This window comes from Sipha flava, unplaced genomic scaffold (genome assembly GCF_003268045.1).
Source record: "Sipha flava isolate LNK unplaced genomic scaffold, YSA_version1 530_pilon_pilon, whole genome shotgun sequence".
Taxonomy (NCBI): Eukaryota; Metazoa; Arthropoda; class Insecta; order Hemiptera; family Aphididae; genus Sipha; species Sipha flava.
The window spans coordinates 291,635-313,144 of record NW_020273512.1 but is presented as its reverse complement, the minus strand read 5'-3'; the positions used below and the strand labels follow the sequence as shown (position 1 = coordinate 313,144).

The 21,510-nt window shown below is 27.9% G+C and overlaps 1 protein-coding gene across 1 annotated transcript; it reads left to right on the top strand.

Annotated features, from left to right (window-relative positions):
* The first annotated feature begins 6,263 nt into the window (after nt 1-6,263).
* On the top strand, nt 6,264-17,287 carry LOC112690957 (putative uncharacterized protein DDB_G0286901). The gene is made up of 8 exons (XM_025565067.1): nt 6,264-6,299; nt 7,354-7,488; nt 7,758-8,079; nt 10,315-10,361; nt 12,961-13,095; nt 13,441-13,678; nt 16,667-16,764; nt 17,057-17,287. The coding sequence occupies exons 3-7, from the start codon at nt 7,859-7,861 to the stop codon at nt 16,734-16,736; spliced, it is 711 nt and encodes a 236-aa protein (XP_025420852.1). The 5' UTR covers nt 6,264-6,299; nt 7,354-7,488; nt 7,758-7,858; the 3' UTR covers nt 16,737-16,764; nt 17,057-17,287.
* Nucleotides 17,288-21,510: the final 4,223 nt, after the last annotated feature.

The following is a 21,510-nucleotide window of genomic DNA, read 5'->3' as shown; positions in this document are numbered from 1 at the left end:
AAATCTTCGAAACCGCCATTCTTCTCAAGCAAAGAAAAATCATCTCAACAATAATATCAGATACCAAGAAAATAATAATGTACTATTCCACCTCAGTCATAGCATTACCTCAGAAAATCAAAAAACACCCATTCTAAACCTATCTACTCAACTTACATCATCTATAAACGAACTAAAATCACTAATTACTCTTCTCATATCACTACTTATAAAAGTAATCGATAAATTCCTAGATAAAAAATGACCTCAAACCCAATCAATCATTCCTCTTTATCAATATTCCTTTGGAATGCCCCAATGGATTAAAACAACATAGTAATAAATTTTTCTACCTTATCCACAATAAAAACATAAATATAGCCCTCATTACTGAAACACACCTATTAAAATGTGTAAACGTAAAATTCAATGGCTATTTAACTATTAGAGCTGACCATCCTGATGGTACATTCCATGGGGTTCTCCAATAATAATAAAATCGTCACTTTTTTATAATCAAATGTAAAATATCACTAAACCATATCTACAAGCGGTAAATATCAAAATAAAAATAAATCATTTAAACGTTACAATCTCATCAGCTTACTTTCCTCTAGGCCAACAAATCACAGAACCCAAATTGCAATCATTTTTCCAAAGTCTCGGTAGCTTTTTTATAATAGGTAGAGATTTTAATGCTAAACATACCTAGTAGGGTAGTAGATACACTAACACAAGAAGTAGATTATTTCATACTTCAATACTAAAACAAGTCTTTTAATTCGGAATTATGATGGTTCGATTCTGACTAATTGTAAATGTAATCATGGCAAATTTCATAAAAACGATCACATTTACTACCAAAATATCGTTTAGTTATATGTCCTTCTTCTTCAATATCTTTTAATAAGTTTTCAACTTCAGTTGTCAACAATTTTTCTTCTCTTTTATTCTTAATTACATTTAATACATTTTCAACAAGCATCAGAATTTCAATAGCTGATAAATATTGTCTCTCAATTTTCTTAATGTAACAAGTAATAGTCTTTAGTTTGCATGATACAAATTTTAACCACAAAAAAGAAGTTTCATTTTCAAATAAACATTTTAGGACAGTTGGACATGTATTTTAAGACGAGAAATACGATTTTAACACACTATAAATAGATATAATTCTGTTTATAGCTGGATATAATGAAAGCCACATAGTTTTTGAATGCGATAACAAATTATTATATTGTATATTTGTAATATCCCAAAGCTCTTTTAAACTTTCTACACGAACAGTATATATTTATGAAAGTATCCATATATTTTGCAAACAATGCTTTCGACATCAATTGGAAGTAAATCTGCAGCTTGTTATATAGCGTTATAAATTATGTGTGCAAAACATTCTATATCAAGTATATTTCAATCTAATGATTTTTCAACTTAATAAAAACATTATTTTTACCATGTCTAAGAATTCCTTCAAAATTAGTATTTGTATTGTCGGCCGAAAAGCTGTTTTTAAGATTAAAATTATTAATAACATGATTAAGTATTAATTTTGCAATTTCTCCAGGTAAATTGGAAAATTCAAGAATGTTGTTCTTACGTCTGCAGTAGTCAAAAAATAACGCACAATTATAAGCACTAACTTAATAATTTAATGATCCGATGTGTCTACAATAATTGAAACAAATTTAGCTTTATCTAATTCAGTTTTCATTAATTGTACAGTATACGGTGCAATAACATTTACTGCAATATCTCTAGTTTTAGTTCGGGAAGCAGTAAATTTTTTTTCAACATTTTTCTGATTAATTGAGAAGTACAAGTCATAGAGTTGAAACTTTGACTATTTACAATTGTGTGGTAAACAAATAAAACTTCTTTACACGCAAGTTTTAACGCATTTTCATCTGGTTTTAATGGAATAAAAAATGTACGTACCGAGCTATTGATAGCATTTTTGTATGTTCCATGTTTCTTTTGTTTTGAGATGATCATTTATATCAGATCGCCTACCATGGCTAACCGAAAACGAACTTAAACAAATTGTACATTAAACATCATAGTTGTTATCTGCTTCAACCGTTTTAATAAATTTAAATTTACTTTGAAAAGTTTCGTTAAATTTACATAGGCGTTTTGGGGCCATATCGCACTGTTTTCACGAAATATCGCACGACAAACACAGTCGTCAATACTACAACATTATTATAGTGTCTAGTGATTACTGAATAGTTCAGTACAACTGACAAAATATTAAATAATAAATGGTTGATCCGTTTAGTGATAACTAAAACTATGGTGACGGTCTACGGAACGAAAATACGAAGAACTTATTAAACAAAAATTAGCATCTCAGAGTTGGGAAAAAATTTAAAAATAGATTTTGTCGTTTATTCAACTTGTAGTAATGTAGTAATTTGTAAATTTTACAGGAACGATTAAAACCGAAAAATCTACTGTAAATTAATTTAAATGTTATCTGGAACCAGGGCCAGCCCAAGCAAAAATAGTGCACTAGGCAAAATCAAATTTTGCCACCTCTAAAAAAAAAAATTGAGTTTTTATTTTAACTTAGCCCTTCGTCCGACTTAAAAATTATTTCTATAATTATTACTCAAAAACCATCACTATCGCGACCGTCGAACATCGCAGAAGTAATTGTGTGGTTATTTATATTTTTGGAATAATCGAAAACGCCCAGCGTAGGTTGTAATATAATAACTTTAGACAATATTATTGTATCGTATAGGTAAGTGGTTTTCACGAATGAATTGATTTCAATATTTTTATATTTATTTTATTTTATTTTATATTTAAATATTTAAAACACCGATTGAACTAAAAAAATGTTTGAGTCTTATTCGAAAATGCCACCCCTACTAAAGTGTCGCTCTAGGCAGGTGTCTAGTTCGCCTATACCTTGAGACGACCATGTCTGGAACGCACGTAGCATGTTCTTACATATTAGTCTATTTTTTTTATAACGACCATAATTTTATTATTTTGTGAACTGTGTTCATTTATGAATTAAACTTAAACAAAATTATTTCAAATGTATGTTGCACGATCGTGATATCCGCACGTCGCTTGGCGTGTCAACTTATTTTGAACAGTGAAGTTTGTACGCGATAATTGTGCGCCATAAAAATATTTTAACAATTTTACGATTTTTAAAATAGATTGCTTCATTCATTCAGGACGTTATCTCGCAAAAACATATCCGAAAAAATATTACATATCACATTATTCCCGTCTACCCTCCAAATATCTAATAAAAGATAAGAGAAATTATTGAAGTCTCATTTTGGGACAATATGTTGTCCCGAAAGACATTATCGGAACACCGGGACGCCATACTCAATACCGGTACTGTCAAGGCCAAACTGGGACGTGTGGTAACCCTAGACTCGGCATTATGCAAAATTTATGTCAACGACATATATGAAGAAACTATGAAAAAGGGTGTCGATCGACGAAACAACCGACTCTGAGGGAAGATGTGTAGCTAACATTATAATAGGAACTTTAAATACCGACGCAACGGGAAAAAATTACCAACAGCCGAAATTTGGGAAAAAGCTAATAATTCGACGATAATAAAACATTTTGATCATTAAATGTTTGTTCTCTAGCCAAACAGAATTCGTCATGATAATGTTCTATTGTTTGTGACCGATGCCGTGCTATACATGTTGAAAGTTGGACGAACACTTCAATCTCTGTACTCTAAAATTAAAGAATAAAATAGTTACCTAACATATCTCGCACATGGTATCTTTAGAGTAATCGAAAACATACGGGAAAAACTTAAGAAAGTTGATACAAAAGAGCAACTTCTCTATTATATTATTTTATATTTTTAATACATATTAAAATGTTTATCAACTTTGTAACGATTGTTTATGAACTCAAAGAACAATTTTTTGTTTTGGTCATAAACACGTACTCTATTTTATTAAAATTACATAATAATAATAATAATAATATCTTTTAAGTAACAAATATCACATATAATACTGGAAACGGCATACTTAAATACATATATATAAATATAATACATATATACATATATAGTTACTAACCATTGTTAGTGTAGGCGGATAAATCGTATTCCATATACAAGTAGTAGGTAGTAATATTTATAAGACTCACTGTGACTACACTTGACACGGTCTCAGCTTGTTTGGGATGGTTTCTCGATGAGGTGGCCGGTCAAGATTCAGTTGTTTATTAGGGATTTGTCAATCATAAAAAAAAAAAAAAAACCAAAAATATGTTTGAAAAAGTGTATTTCACAATTTACAAAAAAAATAAGGTGAAAACCTGTTGCGGGTGTGCTTCGGTGACGGTGGTGAAAAAGACGACGACGACGGTCTGGCTTCCACGACGGTCACGAGCGAAAAGTTAGAGACTTGAGGTAACCGGTCGGTACGTTGCCACCGGTTCCCATAACTTTTCCTACCTCTGTCCGGTTTTTCGGGTTGGTGGATAGTATCGGAAACGGTGTTGTCGTTGCCCGGGTTGAAATTGGGTAAAGAGCGGGCGCGGCTCCGCATTAGTGGTGTGCTTAATGTACCTGCACCACAGCGGGAACCACGTCACACTGCTGTTGGGTGTTAACAGGATATTGATAGTACAGTTAATAGATGACGATAGCGGTGTAAACGGTCTCCATAGTTTAGTGATGCTGTGGCAGACCTCATGCACAGTAATGACCACAAGCTTAATGGTTTCAAAACGAAAGCTGTGTTCCGGTGTGAAAATCATACTCATCATGGCCTCTTCAGCTCAGCGGTCGGAATATGCCACAATCGTAGCGTACCAGCCCTATTTCTTCCCGTTGCGAGTAATAGCTTAGTATCAACGCTTGAATCATTCGTATCCTATTTTCTCGTTCTCTTCCTTTAACTTCATTCTATGGTTTCAGACCTACATGTGTATAATTCTATCTTGAATGTCAGAAAGGTTTGCTCACTTCACACATATTCTGTCCAGTGACTAACAATGTCGTAGGTTAACGGCCACCATTCATTCCCAGTACGAGTAATAATTCAGCGCGCTCTACTGTCAATTTCACAGTGCCGAGCGGCCGACAAACCGATGCCTTGCGCACGCACAGGCGCGTGATATATGCAACATTCAACGAGTGGCGCTATCTCATTACAACTTTTAACTACCATAAATAGGCATATTTTGTGATTTTTATCAACATTTAAAATTCAAACGCATATTTTTAAAAATTGTCATTGCAAATATTTGAGATTTTTTCACACGAGTAAGAACAATGTGTGAGAAACAATGTACCGAAATTCGAAAATCCGTGGCTAACCAAAATTATTTTTTTGACTTTTTATGAAAACAAAAATAGAATGGTGGCGAAACGATTTCAGCGGATAGTCTGACGGCAAAATTATCGCGGCGAAACGAACTAGACCCATAATAACGCTTTAAATAATTAAATTTAATGATGTAAATAAAATACAAAAGGCAAAGGGTACCGTTTTGTTACGTTACAAACTAAACTAAAATTCCTATCAAAAATTATTTAGAATTGTGATGATCTGAATAATCTTTCTGTAAAAAATCGTGTACACATATATACGTACAATAAAGAAATAGTGCTTGACAAAATAATTGATGGTTGACGATGAATGTTTCTCTATTGAAATTAAAATTTTCTGAAATTTTTTCTCTATTTTCCTCAATTATTCAAAAAAACTTCTGGTTAAAACCGTGTTCACAGACATAAAAACAAAAACACACATAACATGGTAAAAATAAAAACACATATATCATGGTAAAACTAACACATAACTCGTTTCACTCAGAACCTAAAATTCTATTATATTAAACACCTGCGACACGTTAAAATATATTCTAATTAGATGATATTCGGGACTTCAACTGACTTGCTGACAATATTTTGTTCATTATAATACTGTTGATTCATTATTTTGCATATAAATCAATAGCTGTTACCAATTCAATTAACACGTGAAATTCTAAGTAATTATACATAACGATTCGTATATAAACAGAAATTTGTTTTCACTTATCCGTCAGTAGTATTCTTGCCTAATTTTTAAATTTGAATAACAGAAATTATATAAGTTTTTGGAATTTTCTTCACAATTGAAATGAAATTCGTTAAATTTTTTTTTGTCATATGCATTGCATTATCAGTGTCCTCGTACGGTGACTTTAAAAACATTTATTTTTTAATATTTAAATTAAAGAAAAATCATATTTCAGGTCTCCGATTAAGGATGAAAATGAAAATTCCAAATTGAATAAAAAATCAAACACTGGTAAAAATAAAGGTAATATAATAAAATGCATAAAATAGATTAAGTACAACTGTAAATTATTATTATTATTATTATTATTATTATTAACTGTGCCTTATATTTTTATCTAAATCACGTACGACGATATTAAATTCTACCGTCACAAATATTGAACTAACATTTTTAACTAACTTAACCGTTTTTGTTGTGAAGAAAAGTACGTATAATAGTACAGTAAACAATAATACATAAAGCTAAATAGTCATAGGTGATTGTCAGTTTTTAATTTTTTAAATTTAACCTGATCATAAATTCCTTTTTTCACATTAATGACAGTTGTTTATTAATTAGTTAATTTATATTGATTAATAATTAGAATTAGAATATAAATTGAATACATATATAGAATATAATCAAAAGTATAATTTGAATTAGTAATTAGAAATAATGTTCAATTTTAAAAAACCAATATTACTTTAGATAAATAATCCAGTTTAATATTTTGTAGTTAAAAAATTGATTATAAGGCAACTATGGTAATTTTCTAAAAACTACAAGTAGCTTATGAGATAATGATAATGTGATTTTTAATTAATTTATATTTTTCACTAACAATAAAATTTAATAAGAGACGAGCAGTTATAATTATTTTTGTTTTAAAACTTTTAATAATGTAAGTATTCGTTAATTTTGAATGTCAACCCAGTTTTATACTTGAAAAATGGTCACATGAATATAAGTGTACTTACCTATTTTTTTTTTTTTTTAAGGTGTAACGTTAAATTTGCACATTTTATATATATATATATTATACCAGTTTTCTTGAATCTTTTTACAAAAATATAATCACACAAATACTATATTCATCGTCTAATATTAATTTATTGCAAAACTTCGTTATAAATCATTTCCTTTTTGGTCCGGTCGAGAACTTTAAATAAAAAATGTATTGGAATAAGATTCATAACGAAATAAAACTTAAGATAATTAATTTAAAAATAGAGTTTAATTAAATTTTACATTCATATTTTTTTTAACAATAATTCACTATTGAGGTTTATTATTTACCATGTTTTTAACTTTTTAGGGAGTGTTCTCGGGAACTATAACATATTTGGTAATAGTAATCTGCCCGTGAATTCAAACACCTTTACAACTAACGGAAGGACCTTCGTGAATAATGGAGAATATGAAATTTTCCATGGTGGTGATAAAACCTTAAGTAAATATTTTCATGTTTTTAATAAGTATAAAATGCCAAAAATAATAATAATAGTATTTATATTAAAAAAAAAAAAAATAATAGAAAATATTCATTTTTGGTAAGCCCTTCAGGTTGGCTTTTGTACTCAGCCTTTTTAGAATTTAATTTCGACCATTAGGTAGATTTTGATGGTAAATTCACAATTATGATGATCACTTCAAATATAGTCTGTAATTATTCTAACGTTAACGTTTATCATTATGTATATTTTATTTTTATTTAAACAGAAACGCCTACTGGTATTTATACTAGATTGAAAGGATGGAAAAAATTATCAGAAAAGGAAAAATTATCAGTCCAGAAAAAAATAGCAGGATTCGATAAAGAAATGAAAAATTCCATGGAATCACTTGAATCATCAGAGTCCCCTGAATCATCAAAATCATTTGAACTATCACAATCACCTGAATCATCAGAATATAAGGCATCTAACGGATCTAATGAATCGAATCAAATTGTTAGTCCAAAAAAATCAGGAAAACTAAAGGATAATATTCTTAACCCTGGAAATAACCAGAGAAACAATAATAATCTACAGGACAAGAAAAAGTAAGACTTTTTTGTTTAGATACTAAGTAATATAAAATTGTTCGAATTTATATATAGAGTACAGTTTGTATATATATATATTATATATGTAATATAAATAAATATATAACAGGATAATTTTGGAATTAAGAAGTAACTATTTAGTAACACTTAACTTGAGTATAAATTAAAATAAAAAACATTTAGTCTACGATTTGATAGAGAAAGAAGAGAAAGATAATAAAAAAATTAAAAAAAATATTCTAAGCAGATCTCTACACCATATTCTAAAAAATATAATCTTCGTTTCTAAGGTTGTATATTAAAATTCTATAAAGGTTAATCACTACAAACTCAACTCTAAAGCTTGGCGTTGAAATCACCACCAATGTAAAATTATTTTTGATTGTTCTAAAATAATCGTAATGTATTGGTTTAGTTGTATTATAATGAAGAGAGAAGTAAAACACTCTAATCATAATGGGTATGGTATTCGATTTAAACATATTGGAGTAAGATTGGATAAGATCATAATTATAATTAGGAGAATTTTAAAAAATAAGGACTATTTAATTAGTTATGAAATTCCCCCTAGTACTTTCGGTTATAAACACAATATCAATTTATCATAAAATAATATTAAAATTATAATAATGAATAGTAGTAAAATAATAAAATCGTTTGGAGTTCTTTAATGTTCTTTCAATAATTGTTGAGACAATTTGCATTCAACTGCAAAATCAAGAGTGAATTATTTGTGTCTGAGTTATTAATTTAGATTTTTCTAATAAACTGGTTATTATTTTCGTGAATAGTAAAGTTAAAAAATATGTTAAAATTTTGAAATTATTTACGAAGCTTGACATAAGAAAATTTAAATTTGGTTCAGTAGGTGGTGAAGAATTGTGTTCTTATGATAGTGAAGTATGCTGAGTAGATTGGCCGGATATTATCCTTGTATAAGTTTTTGATAGAGCTGGTGTATGGTACGTGAGGGAGCAACTTAATGAGTGGTAATATTTTACATCATTAAACTAAAGATAAGAATTGTTTTATAGAAAAAAAAATATATATATATATATAAACTAAGTGTTATATGAGTTGTGTTTCTTACGGCGTTGTAGAACATTATATATATATACAATATTTGTAATCCATTGGATAGTTTTTTAACAGAGTATATATCGTAGAGGTTCATCCCAAAATGTAGAGTAGGCAGATGAGTGATAAGTAACGCAGCGTACGTAGACTGGCGAATAGCCATAATACGCCTTTAAGTATCCATAATCTTGACAGTTTGAAAATTTGTAGATAGGTTTTGATTTGTAAAGATCTTTAAATGTAATTTTAGTACAGAGAAAATAAATTGAAATATTTCATTTAAGTAAGATATAAGTTCTAAGTCGAAAATAAATGGCAACGAATTTTTATGAAGTCACATTAAGTGCACATAGCATCAATACAGGACATAAATAGGGCTCAGATTTTAAAGGAAATGCTTCTTTTTTTTATATATGAGATAGAACTCTAATTTTTAAATATAAATTCGTTTCACGTCTTTCTGTTCCCAAATAAACCAATTTATTTTTGCTTTTTTTGACTTTTTTTTGTGTAAATGTTTTTTTTTTTTGCTTTTTTTATTGCTTTTTCAGTAATTCCAGCTGTGGAAGTTGTATATGTTTATTATACTACAGTAATAAAGAAAAAAAAAATTATTTAATTAATAACAAATTTGAAAATCCGGAATGCGGACTAAATGGTTGTATTGGATTATTATTGTATTCGGCTCAATTGTTAAATTTATTAAACGTACAGATTATCCATTTGTAGACAGTTAGATCGTTGACAAAATGTATAAATATTGTCTTAGATACAAAAAAGAAATTAAATACTTCAGGTGGCGGGTCAAGTGAGTTGCTCTATCGGGTAAAGTGTAATTGTTGACATTGAGAATATGGACTGTATGAAAAACTCAATTTTTTTTTTATATTATATACTCGCTTTATTCGTAATAAAGATCACATTGATATGGCCTATTGCTTCGAAGCAGGTGGAGCACATACACTACCGACTATCATCGTGGCACTGACCGAGCAGTCCGCAATAATCTACAAGCGTATATAGATATGATATATTTAGATATAAAAGATAAAATGTGCGTCAACAGCAATAATGGAATTTTCTAATGAAGAATTAAGTCTTATATTATTTATTTTATGCAAATTATTATCTAATATCGTATGTTGTTATTTTCAGCGTTAGAAAATCATCATCTGTATCTTTTGAGAACTCCAACACTAACGGTAATTGGTTAAATATTTGTAGTAAATACATCTATAAATATTAATATTGGAACTATTTGAACTATCCGAATGCTCGGATATTTAAAAATCCGGATAAAATTAATTTGGATATCCATAATTCGAATATATATTAATATTCATATATTTTCCGGATATATTATATTATACGTAACATGCACATGTACCGGGGAACGTCTTCAGGTCAATTCCATGAAGGGTGAGACGAACTTTTTTACTTAGGCTGAATTCAAACCAACAAAAATATTATAATAGTCCCCCAATAGTTTTTTAAATTTTATCAGCTTAAACTAAATATCTATCGTACAAATACAATAAAATAATAAAATTTAAAAATAATTAAATTCACATTGAGTTTATAAATAATAATAATAATAATAATTGATATTTAATTTTAAAAAAATACTAGGATTTTTTTGTTCGAAATAGTAAAACTATCAATTTTATTTACATTGATACTATCATTTTTATATATATTGAAAATGGTAGAATAAGATTGTGTACGTTTGTCCTTTTTGGTAACACGATTGCGTACGTTTTTAGATGAGAAACAAAAAGGTGGGTAAGAAAAATAAATAAACAGGATTGCGTATGAAATTGTATGCAACCCTTTGTCAAATTTACTAATTTCACTAATAATAGTAAAAATATTAGAGATCAACAAAAAAAAATAAATAATAAAAAACATAAACAATAAATATAAACATAAACAATAAACATATACGAACAGTTCTAATAAATATAGACAGAAACAATAAATATAACAGTTCTATAATAGTTCATAAAAAAAATTAATAATAAAATAATAAATAAAATAAAGATAACAAAATAAAAGAAAAGTAATTAAATAAAATCGACAGTTTTTTATGTGAATGAAATTATTGTTAGTATATTATTTGAAAATGCTTAAATTTGAGTTCCTTGACATATATAATTTACTGCTTATACTGAAACTCGGAAAATACCGTATAATGTAATAGAAATAATGAAATTTCGTTATATCTGATATATTATTAATATAATTAACAATAAACATAGGTAATATAAGCAATAAAATACAAAGTATTTATTAAGTTTTAAAAGTTCGTATAGGCATATGATATACACCAATACCGATATGAAAATTGGCACCAACGTTTAAAACTTCATACGCAATCGTGTAGAATCAGCTAAAATCAAGTAAAATCGTACGGAATCATGTAGCTTAAAAAGGTATTGCCGATAACGAACGTACATAATCGTGTTTTACCCATTGAAAACCGCTAATTTAATCAGCACTCATAAATTTTTAATCTAATAAACAATACATCAAAACAATAATAAACATAAGTTATAAGCGTTAAATCATTTATTTACTCAAATACGTAAATACGAATAATAAGTTGGGAAATGAAATAGCGTTTATTAATAAATAACTTATTTACTACAGTTAATATTAAATTATAATAACCAAATTGAAATAAAGATGTTAGAAATTTTTAGTTTTGGTAAAATATAAGTGTACTTATTAGTAGTAGAATTTACAGCATGTATTTTTATCAAATTAAAGAATTTATTGGAATACCTATATTAAATCGTAAGAATTAAAATGAAAATAATAATAATAATAATGTCATAATGTGTACACTGATAACAATAATTACAAAGTTTTTATTAAATATGGGAGACCGCTAATGAATCATTTTTAATTATGAATGAATTATGAATTGTTATAACAATGTTTATCTTTATGTAGTACCAGTTATTCGTACATCAAAACATTGCCGGGGTTATATTTCAAATAATTCATTTTTCGACTTGATCAGTAATTTATCTGGAATTATATTGATTAATAATTGGAAGTAGAATACATAAAGTTCGTATATAAGTATATAACTAAAAGTATAATTTGAAATAGCAATTGGAAATAATAAAAATAATTTATAATAGTATATTACTAACTATAAATTATAACTATTATTATTATAATAATAAATTATCAATTTTAACAAAAAATATTACTTTAGATAAATAATCAACTTTGATGTCTTGTAGCTAGAAAAATTGATTATAAGGCAATTACAGTAATTTTGTATAAATTACAAATAAATTTGTGACAATGATGAGTCCTAGTTAATTTATATTTTTCACAATTTCATTTACAAGAAACCAACAGTTATAATTATTTTTCTTGACCATGTAAGTGTTCTTTCATTTTGAGTGTTAACCCAGTTTTATGCTTGAAAATTTTTTAAATAAATACAAGTGCATTGTTATTTTTTTTTTATTTGTAACGTTTAATTTACATATTTGATAAGCTATAATTTTATATTTATATTTTAAACCAGCTTTCTTAAAATCTTTTAACAAAAATATGATTATATATATACTTTATTCATCGTATAATATTAATTGAGTTGCAAAAATTCGTGATAAATGAGTTCCCTTTTGATCCGGTTAAGAACTTTAAATAAATATTTGATTGTAATAAATCTTTTAGTAAAATAAAACTTAAGGTAAATGCATTAAGTAAAATTTAGAAATTTTTTTTTTAATAATTCACGGTTAACGTTTATTATTTGCTATGTCTTTAACTTTTTAGGGAATATTTTCGGGAACAATTACTTATTTGGTAATAGTAATCTGCCCGTGAATTCAAACACCTTTACAACTAACGGAAGGACCTTCGTGAATAATGGAGAATATGAAATTTTCTATGGTGGTGATCGAATTTTAAGTAAATATTCTAATATTCTTAAAATATATAAAACGACAATAATAATACTAATAATAGTATTTATATTAAAAAAATAATATAAAAAATATTCATTTTTGGTGAGCCCTTTACGTTGGCTCTCAAAAATTAACTGATAATAAAATTATTTTTTATTTTTTAAATAACTCAGAATAAATTATCAAACACAAACACAGAATTTTGTACTCAGCTTTTTAGAATTTAATATCGACAATCACATAGATTCTGATTGTAAATTCACAATTATAATGATTATTTCAAATATAGTATGTTATTATTCTTACGTTAACGTTTATCATTATGTGTATTTTATTTTTATTTAAACAGAAACGTCTACTGGTATTTATACCGGATTGAAAGGATGGAAAAAATTATCAGAAAAGGAAAAATTATCAGTACAAAAAAAAATAGCAGGATTCAATAAAACAATGGGAAATTTAATGGTATCAACTTTATCACCAGAATATGAAGAATCTGATGTGTCCAGTGGATGGGGTTGGCTGGGTTGGCTATTTAAGAATTTCAGATTGTTTAGATATTTCAATGGAAATAATTATCAAAAAAAGTAAAAACTCTTTAAGTTTTGTTCATTATTAATGCTATAACATCAAATAGTAATTAACCACGTAGACCACGTTTATATAATTCAATATATCGATTATTCCCTTTTTTGTTACAATAACATTTTATTCCAATAATACAAACCAATTTTTTTTTATTACTTAATTTGATTAATTTTGAACAAATTTACTCGTAGGCACGCGTTATTATTGAATTCAGAATATGTTTTCAAAATATTTTCCCTCAACCTCACGTTATTTTTTTTTTTTCATTTAATGTCTATGTAAACTAGGGGTGGTCAAAAAACATAAATGTTTTAGCTCTATGTATCGATGATTTGATTTCGATTAATCGATTCAACATCGATGTTTATGTTCAAAATGTTCGATTTTTTTTGTTTATATTATTTTAGTATACAGTTTATAACAATCGTTATCAGTGTTGGGACTTATCTAGATAAATTATCTAGGTAGATTTTTTGTCATCTTTTATCTTATCTAGATAATTGTCTGTATTCTTGCAAAGATTAGGGTTATTTTTACTCTTGTACGGAGACGAATCCAACAAATCAGAGATCATGAAAATCGGTCCAGCCGTTCTTGAATTATAAATTCTGTAACTAACCCGACTTTCTTTTATATATATAGATTTTGTATTTATAATCATAATTCGTGTATTATTAATAATCAATTATTATTTCTTGGTATAACATTTTGTTTGTATTTTCATGTCGTGAAAAATATTTTTGATATTTTCAAACTTAATTTCTTATTTTTCCACGGAAGTTCCAAATATAGTAAGTATTTGATTTTAGTAAATACATGTAAATCATACGCTGAATAGTTAATACTTCACTCTTGGAACCCGTAAAGTTGTAACTACTTATAGAATAATGAAAATCATCAAATTAAGATTATATGGAAAACAATATTGTTTACTTAAAATAATTTTTTATATTTTATTTTGTATTCTTCCTGATACGTACAAAGCAATTTTTATTTTTTTTTTTTGTGTAACATTTTAGTAATTAACTATCATTAAATATTATACATTGTATATAATTACTGCTTAATGATACACTATATTACTACAATAAACATTAAACAACTAGATACTTATTGATAATAATGATTATAATTGAGTTTTCATAGATATTATTACAAATATGAAATATTGACCAAGAAATAAAATTTTTTGAAAATATCTTTTTTTTTATATAGATAAAAATGAAATTATCTTTTATCTTTATCTAGATATTTTAACTTTTTTTATCTATTATCTTTATCTAGATGAATGTGGACATATTATCTTCATCTTTATCTAGATAAATTTTGCATTATCTATTCCCAACACTGATCGTTATACAGTAAACATTATACAGTTATAATCTGTACTCGTAAGTTCATGCACTAAAAAATGCATTAAAAATCCTTAACTATGTACGAAAAGAAATGTATAAGCATTTTTTAAAATAATAAGAATTATCCATTCATATTTTTAATAGTTATATTTCTTCTTCGGTTACATTCTATTAAAATTATAATTAAACAACATATGTTATGACGAAAATAGATAGATTGCAGTTGACACGTCAATAGGAGGAGAGTGGTAGTGATGCGCAATAACATTGTTTCCGTGGTTTTCGCTTTTATCTTATAAAACGTAATGTCATAAAAAAATAAAAATATTGATAAAATAATAAAATTTTTTAAAATCGGAAAAGTAAATAAGAATGAATTCAATAATTTATTGGTTTAATTTTTTTTTTTGGCATCCACGAAAAACGATTTGCTGAATTTATATAAAATAATATGCGCTAATAACTCAAAAATATCAACTATATGCCAAATATGCCAATACACACAAAACATTCAAAAACATGCTCTATTCAACTTTAGATTTTTATTATCATTATAACGAAACGGATTTTTATTTTAATTAGCATATTTTCCGATGAAGCAATGAAGACATGTAAATATATGAACTTACGAGCCCTGATTGTAATTATTTAATATATATTCAAAAAATATAAGTTAAAAAATAACATTTTAACTCTTAAATTTATTATTGAATCGGGAAAATAGTACACTGTACTTATAATAAGGTGTGCAACAGATGGCAGCTCTAGATGGAAAAAATTTTTTTTCAATGTTTTTAAACTTCAATAGTTTTCACCTATACATTGAACACATCGATATTTTAAGAATCGATGTATCGATACATCGAATATCGATGTTCAAACAATTTTACCCATTCCTAATGAATACTGACTTTTATTTTCATTAATTGTATCTTATTTTTGAATATTTCAAAAGTCTATTCTTATATTCACCTTTGCTACATATTAATAGTTATTAGTAAAAAAATTTTACATTATTGTAAAACGATTTTAAAACATTATTTAAATGTATAGGTAGTTATTACAAATTTACTTTATCATCTAAAAACGTTACTTTAAAACAAAGAAACGCGTTAATAAGCACTATGACTTTGGAATAAAATACATTTAATATCTGTCTAATATAATTTTGTTTAATTTAATTGAATATACAAATAAACAAAATTAAATTAAAATTTTTCAAAAGAAAGTGATCATATTTTTTCGAGAACACTTTGAATTATGTTTAATGTACAATAAATCAATTACAATTATATACATTTTTTACATTATAAAACAATTTCGTTGAACCACTTTCAGAAATGATAGCCCATGGTAATATATTTATTCAACAGTTGAAAGGATTTCGCAATAATATTTCTTTCCTCCAAAAATTTTAATAGTTATGATTTTTATAATGTGATAAATATTATATACAAAAATAAATATTTATTTATTTATGTATACTCTTTCTTTGTATTTCTATTTTTTTAAATGAAGTTGTAAAATTTCCAAAAGAAAAAATTCTACCTAGATGAAAGTTTAATTTTTCTTACATTACCTGATATTATTAAATAGTAAAAACTAAAAAAATAATTTGTATTATTATTTCAGTACGAAAAATTATGGAATAGCAAATGCTGATAATAGTTACATTGGAACTTATGGAAACGTCAATTTTTAATAAAAACAAAAAAAGTTAACCAAAATTAGTAAGCAATAGAATCTAGTATAATTTTTAAAACAATAAAACATTGATAAGTATTTACAAAAGTCACAATTTAACAATTAACAATTTATGATTCGTAGTTGAAATCAATCGTACACTGTATTTGAAGCTTTACATTAGAAGTAAAACTGTAGTATTTACTTATTATTTAATTTAAATACATATGTTGAACTATAATAATATTACAAAGTACGATGTGAATATTATTATAAGATAAAATTAAAAATATAATAATAATAACTTTATTTATTATAATGGCCCATTTTTTTTTATAGATTTATATAATACCGACTATGGAAATTCAAAACCTATGAAAATCAAACTACATTTTCTCAATAGCTCTATGCCAAGTATCCAACTGTGAAAAAGTGTTTTTACAATAATAATTATAATAGTATTCGAAGCAATAAAAATATAAGAAATATAAAGAGTGAATTTAGATCTATCAATATTAGACATGTTTATTAAAGTTAATTAATAAAAAAAATTCTATTATACACATTAAACGACAAAGAAATATTTTTTTAAGCACCATTTAAACAAACAATATATGCTAATGAATAATTTTTCAAATATAAAATAAATTAAATAATTATCTGATGTATATTGCTTTGGAAAACTTAACAGATAAAATGTTTGGAACGAACGCCATAAATTTCAGTAATACTTGAGTGGAGGCTTATAAAGCTATGACAATATAAAAAAAGTATAATATGAATGAATAATGATGATCTTATAGACAGTGGTGTATTTATGGTTTAGGGGGGGGGGGGGGGGCTGGGGGTTTCCACCCCAAAAAAAAATAAAAAAAATAATAATATTTGAAACCGACAAATTTTAAACATAGCAGTAATATAATAATTTTAGTTTGTTTATTTAATATAGTATTTAAGTACAATGAAATATATATATATATATAAAAATATTACTATCGCTAATAATTAAATTGTAATCGGATAATAATAATAGCAATCGACCGCACGGCACTCACAAACACATGGTATATAAATAATCTGATGTGAGGAAATTATCGGTCGATATGTTGATGTCCTTGCCATACTATCGATTCATCAAGATTTAGACTTTCAAACCGATAAAGTTATTGATGATTTGACAAATAAAAACTAAAACTAGAATTTATAATATAATTTGTAATTTTGTTATAGTAGTTTGTCAATAGTTTGATTTCAATAAGTTAATAAAATACCTAACAATTAGTTGATAAAGAACATTTTATATTAATTTATAAAATTATTTCAATATTAGGCATGACACCCCCCACTCTAAAAAGTTTCTAAATACGCCACTGTTTACATAGTATGATAATAAACCAACCTTAGCAAAATAAATAATTTAGGTTTAAAAATAAAAAATACGTGTTAAAAGTTAGTATTACCCACAAGTTTAAAAATTATTTTATAATAATTAAATGTTCAAAAATACCTTGTATACTGAGAACTTATACAAATAAAATTAACGATTATGTACCTTCTTAGTTGATAGACATTCAAACTAGTTTTTGCCGTAAATTAAAAAAAAACTTTTAACAGTAGGTTTTTAGTGATATTACCGGTACAAATAAGAATACAAACATTTTTAAGTTTAATCAAATTATTTTAGTTATATTGATTGAACCAAACAGGTAAATATTTTAAGTAATCGATATTACTGGTGTCTTTAATTCTTAGATCGGTGGTCCATTGGAACATTGCTTGCCATTGGCTTCCTTAATTTTTTTAAACTATATGTATACTATTATATGTGATAATATTTCTATATACATGTTTAAATATATTTTTACATAATCCGACTCTTAATTAATTTAGTAAAAGAATTAATATAAGCTTTGGTGCGTAAGCTTGTTTCAATTTCCGACATTAAAAACGTCGCCACCACCACGTCTTCGACCTTTTATTTCTTCTTTCGGCATCAAATCCATCAAAACGTCATTCCACAGCTCCTTTTTGATATCTAGCTTGTAATACTCAATGTAATACTTATCCCGAAGCTCCAATTCAACTTTCATCTTAAATATTGCCGAAGTTGCATCGTTCCACAGCCACGATAATTCAGTCTTCAACGATGACCGTTTGGCGGACGTGGTTAAAAGAGGTCAAGGCAGTGATATCTTTACTGAATCGTTTGTCAACCTTTTTATCACCGGATGATGATCGCACAAACCGAATTTTGGCCACCGTAAAACATTTTTTATGCATTACGCACTTGCACGCTGTCATACATGAAAATTTCAATTTATGGTTAGAGCATGGTATTTTTCTGAATACCACGAGTACGTCAAAAAATAGAGTGAGAATGATTTTGATCAACAAATTGTATTTTTTAGAAATGTTTGTTTTTTATATCAATATCATATCCATAGTCATACATGTTTGACTTACCCAAACATTTAACCATTTTCCTGATTCCAAAGAGACCTTTCTTCCTACACAATGAGCATTTCTTTGTCGTGTATATCAGCTTTTTTACTTGTAGGTGGCCGATCACAATGCAGATACAGCTTGCTTTTATATTGTTCATCGTGTTATGAGGTTTACTTATTACAATACAATTAAAACAATATATAAACAATGTGATGTACTCCAGGTATGTTAGAAATGAATATACTACACAATGAATTCGTAATACAGGACAAAAAAACGAATTAGACCAATGCCAAAAATAGGTTTTTAAGATAATGAAAAGGAGGGGTCGAATTGGTAATAATCATACAACGACGAAGTGGTTTATTTAGACCATAATTATTTGAGGAGGTTGGTAAAATAAAAATGGTGTGTTGACGAGTGAAGCGAGGAGGAACATTTAAAATGAATTAGAGAGAGTAGATGAGTCAATCTGTCCATTTAATAATTTATTAAGAAATTTAAGGTTAGCAGCACGCCTTCGATCTTCCAGCGAATCTAGTTAGAGATGCCTGAGTACTTGTGAATAGTGATGAGGAGGACATTCAATAACCTACCTGAGATTGAAAAAATATTTTGATCGCAATCTTTAAATATTTAGAAAAATATAACTAGTATAAGAAGTAGTGGGTTTCTTGTTAGAATATTTTCGCAACTATGAAAGGTAAAAATAGATGTCTTTTAACCCTGATCAGAAATGTTATGTTATTAAATAGGGGAATCGGATTTAAGGATGGACGTTGAATTATTCGAATAAATGTACGTTTACGTTACGCCATAATCATTATGACGGTTATACTCGTTGCTGTCCATCACCTCGAAACCCGCATTCCTTAGTCATATAGCATCACGTGCACATCACACCATTTATACCTTTATGATGGTATTTTTCATGTGCCACGTTACGTGTATGGTAGCAAGATCGTTGGGTCATACGTTATACCAATCGGTCAAGTAATGTTATTAGTGTACTAGTACGGTGATGAAGGGGTTAATCGAAAGGTGGTCGGCTCTCAGTTTTCTGACGCGTGGTCGGTGGATGGACAATAATTTAATTTCGTTATAGTTATGGATGCAGGAAAATAACGTACAAAAACATATTTCGATAACGATATAATTGAAAGCTAGTGTTCAGTAACCACTAACACAAAGTCAGCAAACACGCGTTATAAACGAGCAATACATTTAATACAGTGTCAGCCGACTATCATATGCGAAATAAAAATAAATAATTTAATACGGTATTCATCATAGAGGCCTCTAGTGTTGTTAGTTATTACTAATAACTTATTAGGTACAGTAGGTTTTAGGAGTATTGTTTTGATTTTTATATGGGGTTATTATTCAGTAGGATAAACCGAAGATTGATAAGCGGTAGGTAGACGAGCGGACAGTTATCGAAAAATATATTTGCTTCTGAAAATATTTGAGTTCGCCACGCCACTATTCCCTGAAATATAACAATATAAAATACATTATGCTCGTCTTTTTTCAATTAACCACCTTCGCCCGACTATAGTCGTCATTCCTCTACATTTGTTGTCATTTTTAATTTGTCATTCATTAATCATTATGTAAAAGAGGGAATTAAATCGGACGCAGACCACCTCTTTACACGGGGTGTTACCTCACCCTCGTCTGCTTACGCCGAGTGTACAATGTGGTATATGGAAAAGGTGACCAATACGTATAATGAATAAAAATAACACTCAACTCAAATATATAATGACGGGCCTTCAGCACCGCCGTAATATTAAAATTGACTGAACAGTATAATAAACAAATAATAATATAAATATATGATAGTGAATACAATCGGTTATATCACCAGTCCACGTCAGCAGCTGTTGGAATATCACCTCCGGCAGTGTTGCCCCATTCGATGCACGGACGACAGCATTCAAGCACTGACCGGAACTATACAATAAATCCAGGAGGGGGGGGATCTCACGAGGTTACTACGCCCACCACGACACCACTGACAAGACAAACCGAGACGTATTTCTCAATTTCGCACCAACTCACGCGAATCCGCACACCGCGGCGTGACACTACGGACAACGGCGGCACTCACGTTCAACTGCGCACACTCGAACTTTCGTCAGCGGCACACGCACTGGAGACGGCAGCGAAACGACGTCCTACACTTGACAGCCGTGTACGGTACGACAGATCACACGATGGGCACGCACGACGAAGGCGGCGGTATGCGACGGCAGGCGATCACGTCTTACGCGCCTGGCCGTACGACCGTGTGAACTGTATACGACAGACTCGGAAAACGATATCGCACTATCGTCCCGGTGTCC

What these genes read in the sequence shown, in the direction of transcription:
- LOC112690957 (XM_025565067.1), top strand. Translation starts at nt 7,859, where the DNA reads ATGAAAAATTCCATGGAATCACTTGAATCATCAGAGTCCCCTGAATCA. An exon ending in AATCTACAGGACAAGAAAAA is followed by an intron (nt 8,080 to 10,314) that starts GTAAGACTTTTT and finishes TGTTATTTTCAG; the next exon opens with CGTTAGAAAATCATCATCTG. An exon ending in TGGTGGTGATCGAATTTTAA is followed by an intron (nt 13,096 to 13,440) that starts GTAAATATTCTA and finishes TTATTTAAACAG; the next exon opens with AAACGTCTACTGGTATTTAT.